General features: G+C 36.8%; 1 protein-coding gene and 1 long non-coding RNA gene across 3 annotated transcripts; both read right to left on the bottom strand.

Moving 5' to 3' along the window:
* Positions 1–4,834: 4,834 nt before the first annotated feature.
* On the bottom strand, positions 4,835–6,340 carry LOC138896685 (uncharacterized). The gene is made up of 3 exons (XR_011410076.1): positions 6,267–6,340; positions 6,056–6,118; positions 4,835–5,170 (listed from the first exon to the last, which is right to left on the bottom strand). It is a non-coding gene; the product is annotated as an uncharacterized lncRNA (long non-coding RNA).
* A 9,272-nt stretch (positions 6,341–15,612) lies between these two features.
* Positions 15,613–22,084, bottom strand: LOC104118467 (uncharacterized). Of its 2 annotated transcripts, none has more exons than XM_009629701.4 (8): positions 21,778–22,084; positions 21,468–21,683; positions 19,054–19,114; positions 18,908–18,944; positions 18,198–18,275; positions 17,991–18,063; positions 16,894–16,933; positions 15,613–16,013 (listed from the first exon to the last, which is right to left on the bottom strand). In XM_009629701.4, the coding sequence occupies exons 1-8, from the start codon at positions 21,814–21,816 to the stop codon at positions 15,964–15,966; spliced, it is 594 nt and encodes a 197-aa protein (XP_009627996.1). In that variant the 5' UTR covers positions 21,817–22,084; the 3' UTR covers positions 15,613–15,963. The 2 variants fall into 2 exon arrangements, with proteins under 2 accessions (XP_009627996.1, XP_018633869.1); XM_018778353.3 differs by lacking the exon at positions 15,613–16,013 and adding an exon at positions 16,580–16,806 and having other exon boundaries at positions 21,778–21,933.
* Positions 22,085–23,213: the final 1,129 nt, after the last annotated feature.

The following is a 23,213-nucleotide window of genomic DNA, read 5'->3' as shown; positions in this document are numbered from 1 at the left end:
ACTAAGTTTCCCTTTATTACCGAGCCTCATAACTCCTTTCATTGGTGAAACTTTCAAAAACACCTTGTCACCAACCATAAACTCTAAGTCATGATGCCTTTTGTCAGTATAGGACTTTTGACGACTCTGAGCCGCTTTCAGTCCTTCTCTGATTAGCTGGACTTTCTCTAATGCCTCACAAACAAACTCTGGACCAATCAATGACACCTCTACTGGTTCAAACCAACCCACTGGAGACCTACATCTTCGCCCATACAATGCTTTATAAGGAGCCATACCAATGCTGGCATGATAGCTGTTATTGTAAGCAAATTCTATAAGTGGCAAGTGATCATCCCAATTACCTCCAAAATCTATAACACATGCTCGCAATATATCTTCGAGAGTTTGAATGGTCCTTTCTGCCTGGCCATCGGTCTGTGGATGGAAAATGGTGCTCAAATTGACCTTGGTACCTAATCTTTTCTGAAATGCCTGTCAAAAATGCGTCGTGAACTGAGGGCCTCTATCATATATGATTGAAACTGGAGTACCATGCAATTAGACTATTTCTTTGATGTACAACTGTGCATACTGCTCTGTGGAATCTGTCGTCTTTACTGGTAGGAAATGTGCATACTTTGTCAGTCGGTCTACAATAACCCAAATTGAATCATGCTTACGGTATGTGCAAGGTAGACCTACTACGAAATCCATATTAATCATCTCTCATTTCCACTGTGGTATCTCTATATCTTGAGCTAGGCCACCAGGCCTCTGATGCTCGGCTTTGACTTGCTGGCAATTCAGACATTTAGCCACATAATTTGTTACTTACTTCTTCATGCCTTTCCACCAATACAACTCTTTCACGTCTAGAAATATTTTGGTAGCACCTGGGTGGATAGAGTACCTCGAACTGTGAGCTTCTTCCATTATGGCCTTCCTAAGCCCACCTACATCATACACACATAACTGATCATTCAACTTCAAAACTCCATCACTTCCTAGGGTGAAAGCAATGATTTCTTTGTTTCTGACTCCTTCTTTTAACTTCACTAAGTACGAATCTTCGTCTTGATTAGCCTTAACATGCGCAACAAGAGAGGATTGCACTAAGGCATAAGCAATTATACCTCCTTCTTCGGTCTCATCCAATCTAATTCCATCATTTGCCAGTTTTTGAATTTCTCTACCCAAAGTTCGCCTTTGTACTGCAAGATGAGCCAGGACACCTATTGACTTCCTACTAAGTGCATCTGCTACCACATTAGCTTTGCTGGAGTGATAAAAGATATTGATGTCATAATCCTTCAATAGCTCGAGCCACCTTCTCTGTCTCAAATTTAATTCTTTCTGCTTGAAAATGTACTGGAGGCTTTTGTGATATGCAAACACTTCAGAATGCTCGCCATAAAGGTAGTGTCGCCATATCTTTAACGCAAACACCACTGATGCAAGCTCCAAGTCGTGTGTAGGGTAGTTCTTCTCATGATTCTTTAACTGCCTGGAAGCATAAGCAATAACTTTTCCATCTTGCATAAGAACACAACCATGACCCACTCTGGAGGCATCACAATACACCGTGAACCCACCCGAACCTGTCGGCAAGGTTAACATAGGTGTAGTGGTCAGCCTCTTCTCTAACTCTTGAAAACTCTGCTCACAATCGTCTGACCATTGGAACTTAACTGCTTTCTGAGTCAACTTAGTTAATGGAGCTGCAAGTGAGGAAAATCTCTCTACAAACCTTCTATAGTAGCCAGCTAACCCCAAGAAACTTCTGATTTCGGTTGGCGTTGCAGGCCTTGGCCTATTCTTGACTGCTTCTGTCTTCTAAGGGTCTATTTTTATGCCTTCACTAGATACCACGTGGCCTAAGAATGCCACTGACTGCAACCAGAACTCACATTTTGAAAACTTGGCATAAAGCTCATTCTCCTTTAAGGTCTGCAAGGCTATCCAGAGGTGGTCTGCATGCTCATCCTTGCTCTTAGAGTATACCAAAATACCGTCTATAAACACGATAATAAAGGTATCAAGGAATGGCTTGAAAACTCTATTCAGGAGGTCCATGAATGCAGCTGGAGCATTTGTCAACCCGAAGGACATTACTAGAAATTTATAGTGCCCGTAGCGAGTTCTAAAAGCTGTTTTAGATATATCCTCTTCTCTGATTCTCAACTGATGGTACCCCGACCTCAAATCTATTTTTGAAAAGTACTTTGCACCCTGAAGTTGATCAAATAAATCATCAATTCTTGGCAGTGGGTACTTGTTCTTAATGGTAACTTTATTCAACTGCCGATAGTCAACGCACATTCTAAGAGACCCATCTTTCTTCTTGACAAACACGACCTGGGCACCCCACGGTGAAATACTCAGCCTGATGAAGCCCTCGTCAATGAGGTATTTCAACTGTTCTCTCAACTTATTTAGTTCTGCTGGAGCCATCTTATAAGGAGGTATAGATATGGGCTGAGTGCCTGGCATGAGATCAATGCCAAAGTCTATGATTCTTTCGGGAGGAAGTCCGGGAAGGTCATCTGGGAAAATTTCTGGAAATTCTCTAACAAGTGGCACAGACTGAAGAGCTGGTGGGTCTGATTCTGGATTAATAATATAAGCCAAATAGGAGAGACACCCCTTACTGATCATTCGGTGTGCCTTAAGGTAAGAAATAAACTTACCTACAAGCGATGCTGAACTACCCTTCCACTCTAAGACTTCTTCATTTGGAAATTGAAATCGGACTAACTTGGCACGACAATCTAATATGGCATAGCAAGAAGATAACCAATCCATACCCATGATCATATCGAAATCCACCATTTCTAACTCTATGAGATCGGCCTCGGTGTTGCGACCTTGGACTGAAACTATACAACCTCTATAGACTCTTGTGACTTTCATTGACTCGCCAACTGGAGTAGATACTAGGAATGGCTCACTAAGCTCTTCAGGTTCTAGCCCGAGGTTAATTGCAAAGTATGGAGTCACGTACGAAAACGTTGAACCTGGATCAATTATGGCATAAGCATTATGTGAGCAGACTAGAAGTATACCTGTAATAACATCTGCAGATGCCTCTGCACTCTGACGATCAAGTGTAGCAAATAAACAGGGTTGTCCCCCTCCCTGAGTAACTCGTTCTGCACATCTTCCTGCCCCATGCCTAGTCTGATTATGAGAACCACGAGCCTGAGGTGGTGCAGCTGCAGTAGCTGAGGAACTAGAAGGACGAGTTGATCCCCCACTGAAATTACGTCGCAACTTTGGGCAGTTGGCCTTTATATGACCAACATCTCCACAATGATAGCAACCATGAAACCCGATCTTGCACCGACCTGAATGTTGCTGCTTACATGTTCCACAAAGACCTTGTTGTTGTGAATGTTGCTCAACATGACTCTGGCTATGTGAGGATGATGTCCTAAAATTTTGATTCTGGTGAGACTGGTTTCCATAACTCTGAGTATATCTGAAGGAAAACCCACCACCTGACTGATGACTGGACTGGCCTGGTGCTAATGACTCCTTATTGGAGGAAACCTTCCACCTCCGCTTGATGTACCATTAAACCTGCCCGATGTCCGGGCTTTCTTATTATGCTCTTTTTCTTCTCTCCTTTGTTGTCTGTCTTTTTCTAAAATCCCACAACATAGGAGAAATCTATCATTCCTATCGCTGCAGCTGATGTCGTATCCTTAATGTGGTAAGCCAAACTGCCAACAAACCTGCGAATCTTTACTTTTTCTGTCTTAACCATGTGAGGATTATGCTTAGCCAACCTTATGAATTCCATGTAGTACTCTTGTACACTTTTATTCCCTTGCTTGAGTTGTTCGAACTTTGTAGCCTTAGCTTCCCTATCCTCTTCCGGGATAAAGTTAGCCATAAAGGCCTCTTCAAATTCTTCCCAAGTAGGCAGACCATCATCTTCATCTCTTTCCTTTTCCCACATCTCAAACCAAGCACCAACCACATCTCTAAGTTGGTAGGCAGCCAGCTCCACAACTTCATTATCAAATGCCTTCATCGCTCGGAGGGCTTTCTTGATACCCTCCAGCCACAACATTGGATGTTCATCAGCTATAGAACCTTGGAACAATGAAGGACTCAACTTTAAAAATTCATTCACTCTTGAGGACTCAGAATTATTTTGTCTATTTGATTGAGGTGGAATCTCATCTCTTCTCTCGTTCTGGTTGGCCATGAAGGCTTTAAACATCTCCATAGCACTATTGACAACATTAAACATCTGACCCACCTCTGGAGATATAGTTGTCTGATCCGGAGCTGCTATTGGGGGCGGCACTGGATCCTGAGGTGCTGGATCATCATGCTCCACCCCTTCTTCATGTTCAACTCGGGGTACTTGAACCCCCTTTGTGGATTTAACCGTCCTTTTCTGAATTGAAGCCTTCTTAGTTCTACCTTGAGCCACAGTAGCAGCAATAGTTTCTTGAGCAGCATCCTGAGTGTCGGTGTCAGAGTTGCGAGTACGAGCCATTTCTGCAAGTTTTGGAGAAACGAATACATTAAATAATTTCTTAGAGGTAGGCTCTACTGCACGATCTAAAGTATGAAAAAAATGAGACTTATGAAAAAAATAAGACTTTTCCTAAATGCTTGTAGCCTCCTATTTATAAGTATGGCGCACTTCATATCCATAAATAAGACTCTACTAACACGGCTTCATAGACCCCTAGGACTCCATAAACCCGAAGCTCTGATACCAAGTTTGTGAAGACCCATTTTTTGAACAAGCCGGGACCGGCACCCGATCACTAAACATGACTAAGAGAACTATCTGCGCTTATCAAATCTATTATAACTTCAAACTTTATATGCCACAAGGCAATACTGTAACCAAATACTTTTAACTAATTTAAATATCTGAAATAAACCAACTCCAAAACTTTATTCGTAGTAACTAATGAAATACTGCTAAGTTATTATCAAAAACAACTAAATCTTAACCCACCGACTCTGTGTATGAAGCCTCTACTGATAAATTGATGCACTGCTCAGGACATGAGATTTTCTAGCCAGTTCTCTAAGTAAAAAAAGAAATAGCTAAATAATGACGACTCAAATGAGTACTCCACGAACAAAAGTGGAGCTCACCAATAGCACTGGAAGTGAGGGGAGTCCTAACCTGTAGCCTGCTCGCCTGCAAAACCGATTCCTACGTTGTACCGCAGACCAACGTAGGTTCCCAAAGAGAACGTCAGTACCATCCATTGTACTCAGTGAGTCTCAACGACATGGGACGAAACTTTAATAACATATACATTATAATCAAAGATTCTAAATGCATGTAAAACATAAAGCTTATAAGAACAATTCTAAAAAAAATTCTTTTCTTTTTCTTTCTTATAAAAACAATACTTCACTTTATACTTTGGGAGTTCCAACTATCCTGACCTATTTCTATCTTAGTCACTGTGTGATCGGCAAGGGTTCGATCCCAACCTGATCGAATAGGCCCAATCCACGAGGTGCCACTCGCTTCATGGTTCTCAGCGCTCATGTATCATACCTTAGCCTGGCTAAGTAAATTCTCAGCAATGAGACCCTCGGCTCGTGTTCTCCCTACTTTGGTACAAGTAGTTTTAGGAAGTCAATGCCTTGAATAGGACCCTCGGCCTGAACGATGACCCTTTCTCAGAATAAAGGATACTCCCAAAAAGCTTTTCTTTCTAAAACTTCTTCTTGTTACTTTTCAAGTCTAGATCTTTTCTGGAACATCCTATACATACTCATGTTGGTATCCTTAAATGTAAAGCATGATATAAGAATGAAATAAACATTCAAAAGTATTTTTAAAGATTCTTGCTTCTTCATAAATTTTCAACATGAAAATGGCATACAAGAATAACACAAAAATCTGAAAATTTATGCACATATATCATAATAAATCATCTAAACTTTTGCTAGAACAATTCTAAGTTAATAGGTACTCACTTGCTCTAATTAAGTAAATATAAACTCTTTTTAGCAATTAACCAAACACCTTGTATGTATGCTTTTGTGAGTTAAACTACTTTAGTAAAGGGTTATATCAACCCACCTCAAAACTTTTCGAGCCAATACATAAGCCCGAGTCCGATTGACACCAGTCAAACAATCGATTCTACAATAACCAGTGCATTTTAATTAATTTTAAAGTTTCGCACCTAAATACGAAACTTTACTGTTGATACATAGAAAGAAGGGAATTAACTATTCAATTCTTACCCACCACTACCTTAGGATAATTGACAATAGGGAATTTTATATACCTGAGTTCAAGAATTAGTGATTTGTAAAGAACCCTAGAATTTTCATTGCATGCGTGAATTTCGCTGACTCTGTTAATTCTGTCTAGTTCTTCTAAGGCTATTTACGCCTCTTGTAAGGCTATTTTGTTTGGTCCAACAGCCCTTTATGGGCTTAGCTTGGCATGTGCTTCTCTATTTTTTCTTTTTTTCTTTTTTTTTTTTACTTAAGTAGTATTTAGTTATACCTGCTTTTAATAATTAATAATATTAAAATTATTAATATTTTTCTAATTGTATATCCAATTATTTATAAATAGAGAAGTAACTAAAAAATCAATCACAAGAGTTTAAATCCATAATAGAAGTATAATTTAAGATTTTAAAAATTATAATCTATATTTAACATGTCTTGAAACTTTTATAGATTTGAGAAGTATTACAATCTTGTTGCCACCATGTTTCTTCTTTTTCTTCGAACCTCGAAGTCTTTCAACTTAAGACAAAGTTGTAGGGTGGTGGCTGGAGAAAAAGTTTTGTTTGCCAATTGAGGCAAGATATATAACTCAGAAAGTTTTATGAGAATGAAGAAATGTTACCACACAATTTGTGTTTTATGTACGATTCCTCATATATATATATATATATATATATATATATATATATATATATATATATATATATATATATATAACTTATGAGTTTGGAGCTTTTATTAGCACTTTAGCACCCTTTTCATGCATGAGAAGTATAAAGAAGAAAAGGATAACAGAAATGAAAGGGAAAAACAAGGTGGCTTGGCAAATTTTGGGCACTGAATAAGCATATAGTTATTCTGTGTAAAATATTCCTATTTTGAAGTCTGTCGCATAGTTGAATTCAATTGTGAGTAGTACATTTATTTTTTGATATTTTGTTTTGACAAGTATTTCAAAGTATAGATGTAAGCGTAATTACTAGAAGCATATTAGAGTCAATAACTTTGTCTGGTGTACAATGTTTACGAACCATTTCTTGGTTCTGTCTCTAAAGGATAATCTTTTAACAAATTATTATCATTATACGATCTTTCGATCCCCCTTTTCTTCTCACTACGATTTATTCACAATGAAGGGAGCCTTGGCGAAATTCATTAAGTTGTTGTCATGTGATCAGGAGGTTACGGGTTCAAGTCGTGGAAACAATAATCTCTTGTAGATATATATGCAGGGTAAGGCTGCGTACAATAGACCTTTGTGGTCCGGCCCTTTTTTAGACCCCGCGCATAGCGATAGCTTATTGCACCGGGCTTGGAGTGGCTCACTAGATTACTTAATGTTATTTTTAGAACGAAAAAGATGCCCGAAGAGTGGAGGTGGAGCACGATGGTTCCTGTATACAAGAACAAGGGTGATATCCAAAATTGCAATAACTATCGGGGTATCAAGCTGCTTAGCCATACTATGAAAGTATGGGAGAGAATGGTAGAGCTAAGGGCGAGGAGGAGTGTATATTATAACACCCCGAAAAATTTTGAAGTACTTAAGTGTAAAGCCCGATAAAATTTGCAAAGAAAATAATATTTCATGGTGCCGGACTAGGCTTACGTGTTTGAGGATTGTAGAACAATGTACCAGACTCAGACTTTTTGGGTTGAACAAAGTACCGGAAAGTAAAGGAAAATTGTTGGCGGAAAAGCACGTTTATGCGGTCTATTATGCGACCTCATAATCACTCTGCGGGCCGCATAATGGCCGCAGAAGTGAGCAGGAGTGGGCCAAATCTGGCAGCAGCTATGCGGTCGACTATGCGACCGTATAACTATTATGCGGTGCATTATGCGATCGCATAACAGTTATGCGGACCGCATAGTGACCGCATACACAGATAATTCTTTTGGCTATTTTGTAACCAACTATGCGACCGATATGTGGTCCGCATATCGGTTATGCGATCGCATACCTTGTTTCAGAGCTCCATTTTTGGGTTTTTAAAACCTGGCCCTATTTCGTTACATACACTCTTTGGGTCATTTTTGAGCAATAATCTGATACTTTAGAGTGAGATAGAGTGCCCTAGAGTGAGAAGGTATTCTTCAATAATTGTTCTTCAATTCTTGCTCAAGTTTTGGGAGATTAAGGAGGGAAACTCACTAGGTCTTCATCCTAGAGGTAAGATTCTACACCCTAACCCTCAATTTCGAATTTTGTGTAGGAATGGATAATTAACAAGATAATATTTGGGCATGAGGGTTGTTTATTTTACATGCATGTATTATCAAAGGGTGTAGGAATATTGTTGAGCTAAAATGGTAAAGATTGGGTTGTGGGATGATGGAATCCTTCATAAAAAGGACCTTGAAACCTTATGCACACCTAGTGTTTGATAAAATACTCAAGTGAGCTAGAACCATGATCATCTTCCTAATTTTAGTTCAATTTATTATATTTCTAAAATAGATTGAAGTTGCTAAGAATTACGGAATATTTAGAGTATAAGGAAGCTCAAGTGATGTATGTTGGCTAAACTCTTCTCTTAGGATTGAATCCCACGATATTCATGTAAATTATGTAAGTCCCGAGTGATTCATTATGAAACTGGCTATTCCGAGTACGATTGGATTGAAAGATATATGTTCAACAAGCATTCCAAATGCTTTATTCATGTTATGTTACCAATTGAGGATGTGTAAAAATATGGGTTGTGCATTAATAATGTTTCGAGTTTAAGTCAAGTTCAAATGAAGGCTATTATGCCAAATTTTATGAAATATCTCTATGTGCCTTAGACTCTAAATTGCTCACATGTGTACTACACACCTTGATTTGAATTGTATTTGTTGTTGATGATGATAATGATATTTGAAATTGATAAGGTGAGCATGAAATATTGAATATGGCCAACATGCTAAGAATGATCTTATAATTATGGCCATTAGTGCCAATAAAATGAAAAGATGTGAAAGTAATATGAAATGCGATGATTGATATAAAAAGGTTGATGTCTCAAATAAGATAGCCTAGTCAGTTGGGTCGTGATCGGACACCATGCCGCACATATGGTGGTGATTGTGCTGGAAATTATAATTAAAATTGTAATTATGATCGATGTCCCTAATGGACAGCCTAACCGATTGGGTCGTGATCGGACTCCGTATTAAAGACGGTGGTATTGATATTGAGAGAAATTGTGGTTGATGTCTCTGATTAGATAGCCTAGCCGATCGAGTCGTGATCGGACTCCGTGCTAAGAGTACGGTGGTACTGGTTTTGTGAATAATGGTATTGTGGACAATGGTATATCGATACTAAAAATCTCCCAATGTGAGATATGGAAATTAATTTTGAACACTGTCTTCATCCTAAATTGAGGTTTGATGTTGATTAAGGCTTTCATTGATATTATGATAATCTTGTTTGTATTATTTTTCATTCTATTGAGAGGGTGTTTAGTTATACATACTAGTGCTATTCGACGGTACTAACGTCCCTTTTGTCAGGGGCGTTGCATCTTTAAATGGATGCAGGTGATTCCACAGCAGTAGATATTGATCAGTGATAGCAATACACCTTCTTCCCAGCTGACTTGGTGAGCCCCACTTCATCTCGGGGTCATGTATCTTTTGTACTTTATGTATTCGGTTTGGGGTATAGCCGGGGCCTTATTGCTGGCATTATCATTGTACTCTTCTTTATCTATAGAGGCTCTGTAGACATAGTATGGGTTGTGTATTGGTGCTGGGGAAAGACAAACTATGTTATGTTGTGGTTGTATTACTAGTCCATTTGAGACTTTAAAAATGATGAAACTATTAGAAATGAATTGGTATTGTAGATATGAACACATTTTCGTCTAACTAATGAAAATATGTATTATCTCTATTCGTGGATGAGTTTGGGTAGAATGAAATCTAACAGGCTTGCACGGTCGGGTTAACTCTATTGAGCATCGGTCACGCTTCTTAGTTTTGGGGCGTGACATGTATATTTCTGAGAACCAGTTTGGGTTTATACCGGGGCGTTCGACTATAGAATCCATCCACCTTGTTAGGAGATTGATATAGCATTATAGGGAGAGAAAGAAGGACTTGCATATGGTGTTCATCGACTTAGAAAAGGCGTACGATAAAGTACCAAGGGAGGTTTTGTGGAGATGTTTGGAGGCTAGAGGTATACTTGTTGCCTACGTTAAGTTGATTAAGGACATGTATGATAGGGTAAAGACCCGAGTGAGGACGGTGAGTGGGGACTCAAACCATTTTTCGGTTATGATGGGGTTGCATCAGGGGTCGGCACTCAGCCCTTTTTTGTTGCGCCACATCCAAGGGGAGGTGTCATGGTGCATGCTATTTGCAGATAATATTGTATTGATTGACGAGTCGCGAGACGGTATGAATGCGCAATCAGAGGTATAGAGGCAGACCCTGGAATCTAAAGGTTTCAAATTGAGCAGGACCAAGACAAAATACTTGGAGTGTAAGTTCAGTGGCGAGACTCAAGGAGGGAAAGGGGAGGTGTAGCTGGAATCGCAGGTCATCCCTAGGAGAGGGAGTTTTAAGTACCTTGGGTCTATTATTCAGGGGGATGGGGAGATTGATGAAGATTTTACACATCATATTAGGGCATGATGGATGAAATGGAGACTCGCTTCTGGTATTTTGTGTGACAAGAAGGTACCACTGAAACTTAAAGGGTAAGTTCTACAGAGTGGTAGTCAGACCTACGATGTTGTATGGGGCTGAGTGTTGGCCAGTCAAGATCGCGCATGTCCAGAAGATGAAGGTAGCTGAGATAAGGATGTTGATATGGATGTGCGGGCACACCAGGTTAGATAGGATCAGAAATGCGATTATTCGCAACAAGGTGGGTGTGGTCCCTACTGAGGACAAGATGCAGGAAGCGCGGCTTATATGGTTTGGTCATGTGAAGAGGATGAGCATAGACGCCCCGGTGAGGAGGTGTGAGAGGTTGACATTTAACGGCCAACTGAGAGGTAGATGTAGGCCAAAGAAGAGGTGGGGAGAGGTGATTAGGCAAGACATGACGCAACTTCAGCTGACCGAGGACATAACCCTTGATAAGAAGGTATGAAGGTCGAGGATTAGGGTAGTAGAGTAGGTAGTTTAGAGTATTCATAACACTAGTATTGGCATGCAGTCTCGCTTTCTATTGGTAGTGGGTTTTTATGACTAGCCGTTATTTTCTTTCATTGTTGATCACCTTACTGTCTTGTTGTTTCTTTTCTGCTTGGCCCTTCTTGTGTATTTTTCCATTAATGTGGTACTATGCTTTCCTGAGCCGATGGTCTATTGGAAACAACCTCTCTATCCTCACAAGGTAGGGGTAAGGTATGCGTACATACTACCCTCCCCAGACCCCACAGTGTGGGATAATACTAGGTATGTTGTTGTTGTTGTTGTTGTTGTTTTATGATTTATGCACAATAGTTTTTGTTTATTGTGTTATGCAACAATGTTTCCTCATTCAACTATTGAGATAATAGTTTAATTTGTACATGATAATTAAACTGCATCCTATCAGCGATTCTGGTGTTCCTACTGAATTTGGCGGGGTTTTTAATTAAATCCAACAACATTTTAATGCTAGTATTGGTGGTATAAAACGTTCTTATAATAAAGACATAAAACACAAAAATATAGCAAAAATGGTCGATGTCTGTGGCTTACCTTTTACTTTTTCTTCTTACCCCACTTTTGTGCATTATATACAAGAGTAATAATCTTGCTTTTCAAAATTTTCCTAAAATCACAGTTAAAAATGATGTTTTTAAAATTTCAAAGTGAATATCTTCAGTATATACATTGTGTATTTTATCACTTAGATTGTAAAGTGTCTATTACTTCTGATATAGGTCATTGTCCTAATGACAATGATTATTTAATTGTTATATGTCATTGGATTGATCATAACTGGAACATGCAAAAAGGTAGTATTTGTTATAAATTTGTTGATCTAAAATACACTAAGCATATATTGCATCTACGGTTCTAGAAAATGTTCAATTTTATGGTCTAACTGACAAAGTTTTAACTATCATATTAGATAATACTTCTGCTAACACTACTGCAGCAAATGGCTTAAAAGTTAGAGTTCGCCCACTTAATGACCAATTTTTCATGTTAGATGTGCGTCATATTTTTGATTTGATTGTAAAAGATGGTATTTATTTATTTTCTGATTCTGTGCTAAAATATAATATGATTGTGCCTATATTTTTCGTGCTAATAATATTGTAGGCACAATCATATTGTATTTTAGTTAATATAAAGATCGATGTGCATATGTTGAATTTCCATATAGAAAATTTACAAAAGATGTTTGTACCAGGTGGAATTCTACTTACGAAATGCTAAAGTTTCTTATGTCTATCAATTGCCTATTCAAATAGTATTTAATGCACATAATGCTAACCGTGCTGATCAAATTATCAAGTTTGATTGGATGAAATCCATAAGCTTACTAATTTTTTAGAAAAAAATTATTATCATATAAATTTTATATATATATATATATATATTATCATGCTATTTCACAAATGCCACAGTAAATTTGTGAAATTTCTGTTGTATTTGCTAAGTATTAGAAAAATAATGACAACGCACTGGCCGTTGAAGAAATAATAAATTTAAAAAGTATTTTTTTCTATTCCCCAATTTATTTAAATTCTACTATACTTAACTCATCTTTAAAATTAAAAGGTGCAAAGAGACTTGTTCGTAAAATTTATGAGAATTCACAATTTTCAGAAACTGAAAATTCAACTGTCAAAGATTGCGTAGCTAGCATATATGTTCATGCCAAACTAATGTTTGATAAGTATAAAAACAAGGCAACTCCAGAAAGTATACATCCTTCTACAACTTCTAAGGCTAGAAGAAGATGAAGTGTGAGAAGGTATAGAGGGAGTTAATAGGTCTTGATTCTACTGGTGTTGAAAATGAACTTATGTTTATTTTAATCAAGGATTGAAATCTATTAAAGACAAAGAAGACAAAGAGCAGCTTTTAGCATTGTAAAGGGAGCGTGTCAAGGCATTTCCAACACTTCAAGAATGGCTCGAGATGTACTAGCTATTCAAGCATCATCAGTAGCTTCGGAGAGTGTTTTTAGCGCATCAAGATTTTAAGTCGGGGACCACTAATATTCATTAGTGGAAGACAGCCTAGAGATTTCCGCCTTATTCAGAGATTTGATTAATGTAAAAAGAAGAAAATTTAGTTCACAAAAGAATTAACCAATAAGGAAATAGAAGAGTACAATGAGACACTTTGCACTGGAAGTGACGACAACATGGAACTCATGGACATCAGACGACATTGCCAAATCCAGAGGAGATTCCCACTAATATTATACGACAGTTAAAAAGAAGCTATACAGGAGAGTACATATATTAATATTATAATTTGTAATTAGCTACTTAGAGGCCTACTTCAAACAGAACCCTTCCTAGAATGTGGCTATATAGATTAGGTGCTCTTCAAAAGACTTGTTTTGTGCGTAAAATTTAATATTTCTATTAAATAAACAAAAAGGCTTTAGCCTTGAATTTTATGAATTGTCTTACTTAGTTACTTCATACTTTGAGATTTTATTAACTTACAACTATTTTATATTAAATAAAATATTTTGCTACAAGTCTTTTCTTTTAATATTTTATAATTTCTTACTTAGCTTCTTTATATTTTATTCGGCAAAGGGCCAAATATACCCCTGTATTTTCGAAAATGGTCTAAAAATACCCCTCGTTATACTATTGAGCTATATATACCCTTCCCGTCATACTTTGGAATAAATATACACTTATTTTGGATGGAGTGCCACGTGTGAGCACCAGATGAAAACGACCCATTTCTTTTTTTTTATCCGATCCGTTTTAAAAAATCCATCACCCGACTCGTTTTAAAATTTAGTTTTTTTAAAGCATATATTTTGTAAAAACTGAAATTTCTTTTTGTAAAAACTGGAAAAAAAAAAAAGAATTTGCAAAATATATATTTTTAAGTCATTTCAGATTTTTTAAATTATGTTTTTCGTAAAAACTGAAAAAAAAATATTTTTTTTAAAAATACTTTAAAAACTGAAAAATATATATTCTGTAAAAACTGGAAAAAAAAAAAGATTTTTCAAAAAATATATTTTTCAATTTTTTAAAATATTTTTTTTTGTAAAAACAGAAGAAAAAAATGCAAAATATTTTTATTTTTTTAAAATTAATGCATATGTAGTCCACTGCTTTAGGAGAGTCTTTGTTTATTTCAGTTTTTAAAAAAAAATAATTTTTTTCAGTTTTTACAAAAAGAATACTTTAAAAAAATTGAAAAGACTTAAAAATATATATTTTGCAAATTCCTTTTTTTTTCAGTTTTTACAGAATATATATTTTTCAGTTTTTAAAGTATTTTTTAAAAAAATATTTTTTTTTAGTTTTACAAAAAAAATACTTTAAAAAAACTGAAAAGACTTAAAAATATATATTTTGCAAATTTTTTTTAATTTTTTTTTTCAGTTTTTACAAAAAAAAATTCAGTTTTTACAAAATATATGCTTTAAAAAAATTGAATTTTAAAACGGGTCGGGTGGTGGGTTTTTAAAAACGGATCGGGTAAAAAAAGAAATGGGTCGTTTTCATCTAGTGCTGACACGTGGCACTCCATCCAAAATAAGGGTATATTTGTTCCAAAGTATGACGGGAAGGGTATATATAGCCCAATAGTATAACGATGAGTATTTTTTGACCATTTTCGAAAGTACAGGGGTATATTTGGCCTTTCACCGTATTTTATTAAGTTTAAGTCCATTAAAAAATTAGCCGATGCCAACTTTAAAAAACTAGCCGTTGCCAATTTAAAAAAGCTTTTATAACTTTTAGTACTTAAATATTAAAATAAATTTAAAATAAGCCCACTAAGGACCCGCGTCCTATCCCGTTAGTTAGTGGAATGGGACGGGCCTAACAGGTCGTCTCGTTTATCCCTACCCGAATAAGGCCTGGACTCCCTTATCCCTTTAAGTTTTCATCCCGTCCCGTCCCGCTAAAATTATTCCATCCCGTTCCCGAGGACAATAGTTCATAAAAGAGAAAATGACACCGCATAACCACTCTCAAAATAATAGCCGAAAAATATATATTTTTTGTATATATAAACATTATGTATGATATATGCAAAAATTATATAAATTTTATACACTTTCGACTACCGAATGTAAATAATTTTTGGCTCGGGCTAAAAGTGAAATTCATAAAATGGTAGTGAAGTTCATCACTATTCCTTTCTCTACTTCTCCGATGAATGTATCACCTGACATACGCTCATTAAAAGGAGATTGAATACCTCAGGAACAAAAAACATTCACAATATAATCACAGATCATAAAGGAGAAATGAGAACAACTAAATGATTAATAGTACCTTCTAAGATACATGAACTGTCTTTCAGTATTAAATGCCGAGTGTCAACAACAATATGGACCAGTGACATATACATACAAAATGAAACTGAAAGGCAAGAACAAGTTTACGAAATGCATCCCATAAAACTAAAATATGACCTGAAACTAGTGCCTAGAAGAGAATAATACTAAGTGACCTATATTGATCTTAGCACATCTATCAATTCCTAATATGGAACTATGGCATCTCTTCTGTGACACATGCATCAAAAGTTGTTGCAGATCCACCCGATCAAATATGAGACATGTTACAATAGAAGCTATCAATATCATCAAAGGAGACGCTGCTTTCCAGTCACTGAATCTACAGCTGACTTGCTTCCTGCTCAATTATAAAATTAGTTGCGAGCATAACATCAAACAGATTTGAGTAGAAGTCGTGCGCAAACATCAACCAAGCCAGCATGCTACGGAAGGCATATCATTCACAAAACGGCCATAGCGCACCAAGAGTATCCCTCAAGAATTACAGAATTCATATTTGATTTGTTCGAAAGGTGCAAAAAATTTCTTCCCTTCCATAGGATTGTTAGTAGATATTCCCAGGCACCATTGTTTCTACATCTTGAAATGGTTTCTTAACATCCTTAAAAAGGTTGTTTTCCAGAAAAAAAATTCCTTTTAAGCAATGGATTTAATGGAATTTAAACATTTCACTTTTTATGAAAAGAGCAAATGATGATCTGGGGACAATTCTCAAAGAGATCTGACAACTGTAAAGTGTAAACAACAGTGGTTAGGATATGCGGCGGTTTAGTCTGAGTGCCATACAACTGGCTAGTCAAAAGTGAGCATTCTACATAAATGAGCAGCCCGGTGCACAAAGCATCCCGCAGGATTAGGGAAAGGGCCGCACCCATAGGGGTGTGATGTAGACAACCTACAGTAATGCAATTATTAGTGGCTACTTCCACGGCCCGAACCCGTGACCTACAGGTCACACTGAGACAACTTTACAGTTGCTCCACGGCTCCTTTTCGCATTCTACATAGATGAAACCTGATTATCAGCATACTTGGGCTTTAAAGCTTACATATCGACTCTGATAGATACATAAAGATGGAATATAAATCCAGTACCAGAAACTAAAGTATATCTTGAAAACAGCAACAGAACTGCAGAAGTAGAGCCACATAGTATACTAGTAATAGAAGATAACCAAGAAAAACAATACGAATGCAGCAAACAGATAAGAAGTATACCTGGTCCAACTGCAAGAACTGTCCTTGAACCTGATGCAACCTGCGTCATACAAAATCCCGAAAAACATAAGCATGTTACAGGAACTGTCAAATGCATAATAAACAAGCAGGAAGCTATCCATCAGCCCTGAAGCAGTAAAATCTTAGAAAATAGGTATTAGCTTCCACGCAAGAGAACCATTTAGCCAACTAGAAAAAAGAAAAAAGAAAAAAAGAAAAAAAGAAAAGAAAAGAGAATGAAAAACGCTCTTTTAATGCAAGGTACTCAACAAACAAGGTCTCCAGGTTTACTACTTAACCAACATTATGACGAACTCATGTTCTTCTGTGATGCGAAGGATGAGATCACATGCCTAAAATGTTCTTTCTGCAACTGAATGCAGTCAACAAGCATAGATACTACAGCATATCCTTGTAATATTCAGATGTTCTCAGCGGATCAATCAATTATGCCTAATCCCAAATTAGTTAGGATCAATTATGTAAACCATCGGTATCTATTCTGCTCTATTCATGTTTAATACATTCCAACACCAGTTTGTCCTTTGATGCAACTTGGAAGTGCTTTAAAAGTTAAAACTAGAAATTCACTAATCTACATTTTTCCCTACAAGAATATACAAGTATCAACCAGACAAAAAGTCTCCTAACAAACACAGGACCTGACGTAAATGTAATACCAACAACTAAATTTTAATTCTAACTCCTAACGTAGTTGATACCGCCCATACGGATCATTTCATTCTATTTATGTTTGGTTCTTAGTTATTTCCACATTAAACTCCAAGAGATTGTAGGTAGTTTGAAACAACTTCTCTTCTCTATATCTCACAGTTATCTCTACATGTTGAATAAAAGAGCTATCGTGCATGAAGTGCTCCCCGACTATCGCGGAGGTAGGTGGAAAGTGGGATGCATACTGTATGCAGCCTTCCCCATTTATGAAGAGATTATTTCCCTGCTTTAAAATTGTGAAGAAAGTGTTACCAAGAGAAACTCTACTAATGTGCTAAGGCTAGCCTCTTCGACATGTTCTCAATATACTTTTTGTATATTTCACATAAGTATCATCTTACATTATTCCTTGGGAAGGATACCTGTGTACGTCCCGCATCAGCAACTACAAAAGTTGGAAGACCAATGTTCTCAGCTGCTTCCTTCAACTTGTTCCTAATAGGACATTTTCCGAGCATATAAAACAGTGTCAATCATTCTTCAACGCACATGACACATTCTTCACAAGTAGGTATGGACGTTGGTGATGTCCAAGGGCAGAGAAACATAGATTAGGATCACCTGCTTACATTTCTTGCTGATTCTTGCATGTAACGACTATTTTGGGCTGTCCACACTGTTCCCATTGCCTCAAAAGATATCGATCACTGCATCAGGTGATTCTTCCAATAAATTATCAAATAATGCCACTTCATATCTTTATAGTGAAAAAAGGAAGGGAAAAAAAAAACTGGTAATATGCAAAAGAAATGGGGCCTTCAGGTTGTTAAAGGCCAAATGCTTTCTTAGATACTTGTTCAGAACTACACAGCTCTAAAGGTGAAGAATATTTAAACCATCAAAAGATTGTCGTATTTTCGTTTATTGACATGCATAACCAGAAAACATGATGAGGGATGAAATTGAGAAGGCGTGTGCATCTACAGTAGACAGAAAGCAGAGCTGCAAGGTAAGCACTTCCGGAGTAGAAATGTGTAATTTGGATCAGATATTCTATGGGGCTTGCAGAGGGCCAGCACATATTGTAGTTTTTCCATCTAATGAAACAAAGTTCCTCAGGTAAGTAGGATCTCAAGACATTAAATTTCCAAGATTAATAACAACACTGAAATGAAGTTTGTAGCTGCACATCACCAGCAAGGAGCTTAAGAGGCAACGCAGTTGGTGTATTCTAAAACTATTTTATAAAGTTCTGCTCGTCCCTTCTAAGGAAAATGACCGCTCAGTTTTAAAGCATTTGATTGTTCTCAATAATAGAGCATAATCCATGTAGAGATACCTTTGCATAAGTTCTGCATACATGCCAGTAGCAGCATCTGCATTGTTCAATTAAAACATCAAAATGTGACAAAGACCATGAAAATATTATGAGAAGCTTGCAAAATATGGAAGGATTGAAACATCAAAATGCTAGAGGTTTCTTACGAGCACACTGAGATGCAATTTTTCCTTGTGCCATTTTCAGGTCTTGTCTGACAACTAATACCTGCCATTAAATTTCTCAAGGTCAGGAAATAGCATTATGTAGAATCCATCATGTAGATGCTGGGCTGGTGTGACAGGTGGAGTCAGACAGAAGAAATGGTGACAGAAGATCCCAGCCTGCATTTGGTGGTCAGTCTGGAACGAGAGTAACTCCGGATGTTTTGAGAATGTTAGCAACTCCATTCAGAAAATCAAAATGAACTGTTTAGTACTCTTTCTTTTTTGGTGTAAAGAATGCCCTGTAAATGATTGTGACTCCATACTTGATATCATAGAATCCTTGTAAGCTTTTTGTAGTGGGGGGATTATTTTACCTTTTTGGGGATGTATTCTGTCACTTTTAGCAGCACAAACTTTGTGCTGTTTTATATTTTATAAAATGTTATCATTCTCAAAAAAAGAATCCATTCAACCTAGAGACAATTAATTATATACTATCACTATTCACTATATATGTTACATTGATGACAAGCATCCCGTATCAGCTTCTTTTACCCTTTTGACTTTTTTATTTATTTTTCAGTGTGTGTGTGTGTGTGTGTGTGAGAGAGAGAGAGAGAGAGAGAGAGAGAGAGAGAGAGAGAGAGAGAGAGAGAGAGAGAGAGAGAGAGAGGATCAAGTACCAAACTGTTCAATATGCAATACAGTAACTTTAAAAAAAAAAAAAAGGAATACAGTACCAACACAAACAAATTAAAGGGAAAAGAAAACTGGATTCCAGCATTTTCAAGATAAGGAAACACAAAATAGGAGTATACAGTAGTTTCTCAGTTTCTCGTTTAGGAAAACTATTTTCATGAATGCCAATTTTGTTTTGCGCCACTCATCTCTCACTCCCACTAGTTGGCAGCCAAAATCACATGTCAAAAAGAAAAAGCAACACTAGGTAGGAGTTAAATTGTGTTCAATTTACTTTCCGGGCTAAGTGTTTGATGAAGATGCCAATTTTCAACCCCTCAAAAATGTACATGCTCCCTATTAATTTTCCAAGCAGCCTAAGCAACAACTTTGACACTAAAGGAAGCATCTCTATAGCTAGGCATCACGAAATGAAGATTCATCCAACTCGGCAACAGTTAATAAGGCAACAAATTTTTATAGGGGCATCTAATAATTAACATATCTCCAGAGCCTGGAAATTCACTGTTGCAGAAAGAATTCACAAGCAACGAGTTTGCCTGAATATTTATATCCTCAAAAGTCAACTAATACTAAAATACAGTGAAACAGCATTCTGATCACTAAGGGATTTCCACTTGTATCACCAAACAGGTTTTACATATCTAGTTAGCTTTTGCAATATGAGGACCAAAGCAAGAGTTACCAGAATATGCTAACAAAAAAAATTACTGTACAAACTTTGGAAATAAATACTACTACCTCCGTTCCAGTTTATGTGAACTTATTTCCTTTTTGGTCCGTTCCAAAAAGAATGACCCCTTTCTAAATTTGGAAATAATTTTGCTTAAACTTACAATTCTACCCTTAATGAGAAGCTTTTATAACCTAAGTTGCTCGGACTCTTCACTTTCGATGCCGTACCCGTGTCGACACGACGTGGGTGTGGGTCAACCGATTTTGGGCACTTTGACCAAAATCGACAGAGAAATTCGGGACAGATACTATGATTTATGAAATCAAAATAAAAGCTAGGGTGAAATTGAAGAAAATGGAATACCTTGTGTATAGAATTTTTTATGTTAGTACATTTCCTTTTGTCTCCTTCTTGGATTCTCCTCTTGATCAATATTTTCTCCTTCTCGGAATACCTTATAAGTTTTTCACATAATGTCTCATAAGTTAGACATATTTTTATAACACTATTTTTAAATATTTGAATTATTTTTAGCCGAATCTCCGTACCCGTATCCGTATCAGGATCCATATCCCAAAATCTTAAAATTTAGATAATGAAGGATCTGACCTCTAGATCCGCACTCGTATCGGACACCTGCACCCGAGTCCGAACAACTTAGTTTATAACCACACAAATACTTTGGGACCCTTTTTGAATTGTTTAGGACCACAAATTCCAAAAGTTTTATTTTTTCTTAAACTCCGTGTCCAGTCAAACAGGTTCACATAACGGAGGGAGTACTACTTTTTCTTTAAGGGAGTGACTAATCCTCTTAAAAACTAATTTCTAATCAATCCTTTCATATGCCTATTTTTTTTTTTAATCCACTTTGCATTCCCTTGTTTTACTAATATTTATTTTTGTCCTTTCAGTATAAGTCATATTACAAACCCCAAAGAATTATCAAAAAATGTACAGATGGAAGTAAAAAAAACCCTCCACCTTAAATGAAGAAACAAAAAATAGTACCAAAATTTAACTGAAAATAAAAGCAAACCATTTTGAGGTCTTCATCATCAGGTTTAGGTGGGGCCAAAATCTTTTCAGGTTGATTTCTGCTCAACAAATGACTTGTCTTCTTCAAAGTGTTAGTTGTATTTTTGGAAGGCTTAGACAAATCCAACAACAACCCAAGAATGAAACCAATTACTATACCCGGTATAAAATTCTCAGCCTTGAAACTTGCTCCTAACCATTCTTTTTCCTCCTTCTCCTGCTTCCATTGCCATTCTTTTTTTAGTATTACCAAAACAAGCAAAAGAAAAAGAGCTACTGAGGATACTCATAAGAAAAAAAGGTTTTCTTACCTTCTTGGAAGAGTGGGAAGAGCTATTGAAGATACGCATTGAGCTTTGGTTGTTTGAGAGGAGAAAAAAGAGAGGGCGAGTGATAAAGTGATGGGGCTCAGAAATTTTACAATATGAAGGAATAGAACGGCGTCGTAGATAGACTATTGATTGTATTTTTTCCTTAATTTGTTTTTATTTTCTTTTCATATTTTTTTAATCTTTGGCAACCAATCTTCTCCAACCATAATATTCCAAAGAATTCTGGGAAAAAATATGTTGGCGTAGCCACTTTTAGGCGCTGATATAAAATCATTCATGGGGCTTCAAACTCAAGTATCAATTGTTGAGTTGTTAATTGGGGCAAATATCAATTTAGTCGGAGCGATGGCAACGTTGCTAATGCATTTGAAAATGCGATCAAATATATGAAAACAACGTGAAAGGATTCAAACCCCTGTAATTATTACTGGGGGTTTGAACCTATAAATATTTGAATTTTAGTATAGTTTGCTAGAAATTTTACCTTTAACAGCTCTAAAATACAGTACCGTGAATTTTAAATTTCAATGTAGAGAGTTTTTTGAACTTCATTACATTATGCTGGAGTTTTACTTGTAAAATATTTGAAATCTAGTAACGATTACCGGAGTTGTTCAATGTGTTAAGGATACTTTTGTCCAAAATATACCCGCAATTAAATAGAACGACTAAAGTTTAATATCTTTTTAAATTGTGACTAAACACTAATATCAGGGATAACATTTGGAAAGCTACTAATATGAGATTTTTTCGTTCATATATAATATTTGAAACTTACTTACCAAAATTATCTTAATTTTGTATATTACCCGCCTAAACAAGGATTTCTTACAATTTATATATAATCTATTATTAGTGCCTTAAATTAGGGGATTCAGTTGCACCATTTTCCTTTTTTCTCTCCTCTCATCTTTTCCTATGCAAGGATTGCAAGGTTATATCGGGTGAGACCCTCGCGACACAGCATAGGCTCTTAGTGATGGACGTCGGTATCATGATAAAGAGGAAGAAGAGGTTTGTATGAGGTCAACCGAGGATCAGGTGGGAGCCTTGACTGAGGATAAAGCCCAAGAGTTGGAGGCGAGATTATCGGCTATGGGAGCCTGGAAAGAGTAGTGGAGACGTGAGCGCTATATAGACGACGACGACTAACTGTATTAGGGAGACTGCAAGAGAGGTGTTAGGGGTCTCGAAGGGTTGCTCTGGCCGACACAAAGGCGACTAGTGGTAGAATGAAGTGGTCCAAGGTAAAGTGGAAGCGAAGAAGGTGGCATACCTGAAGCTAGTATGGAGCACAAGCGAGGAGGAGAGGAGAGCGAGCAGAGAGAGATATAAGGTAGCTAGGAAGGAGGCGAAGTTGGCAGTCACGGAGGTTAAGACTGCGGCATTTGGCCGTATGTACGAGGAACTGGGGG

The sequence above is a fragment of the Nicotiana tomentosiformis genome, chromosome 8 (genome assembly GCF_000390325.3).
Source record: "Nicotiana tomentosiformis chromosome 8, ASM39032v3, whole genome shotgun sequence".
Lineage (NCBI taxonomy): Eukaryota > Viridiplantae > Streptophyta > Magnoliopsida > Solanales > Solanaceae > Nicotiana > Nicotiana tomentosiformis.
Note: the sequence above shows the minus strand (reverse complement) of the source record. Positions and strands in the feature narration are given on the sequence as shown.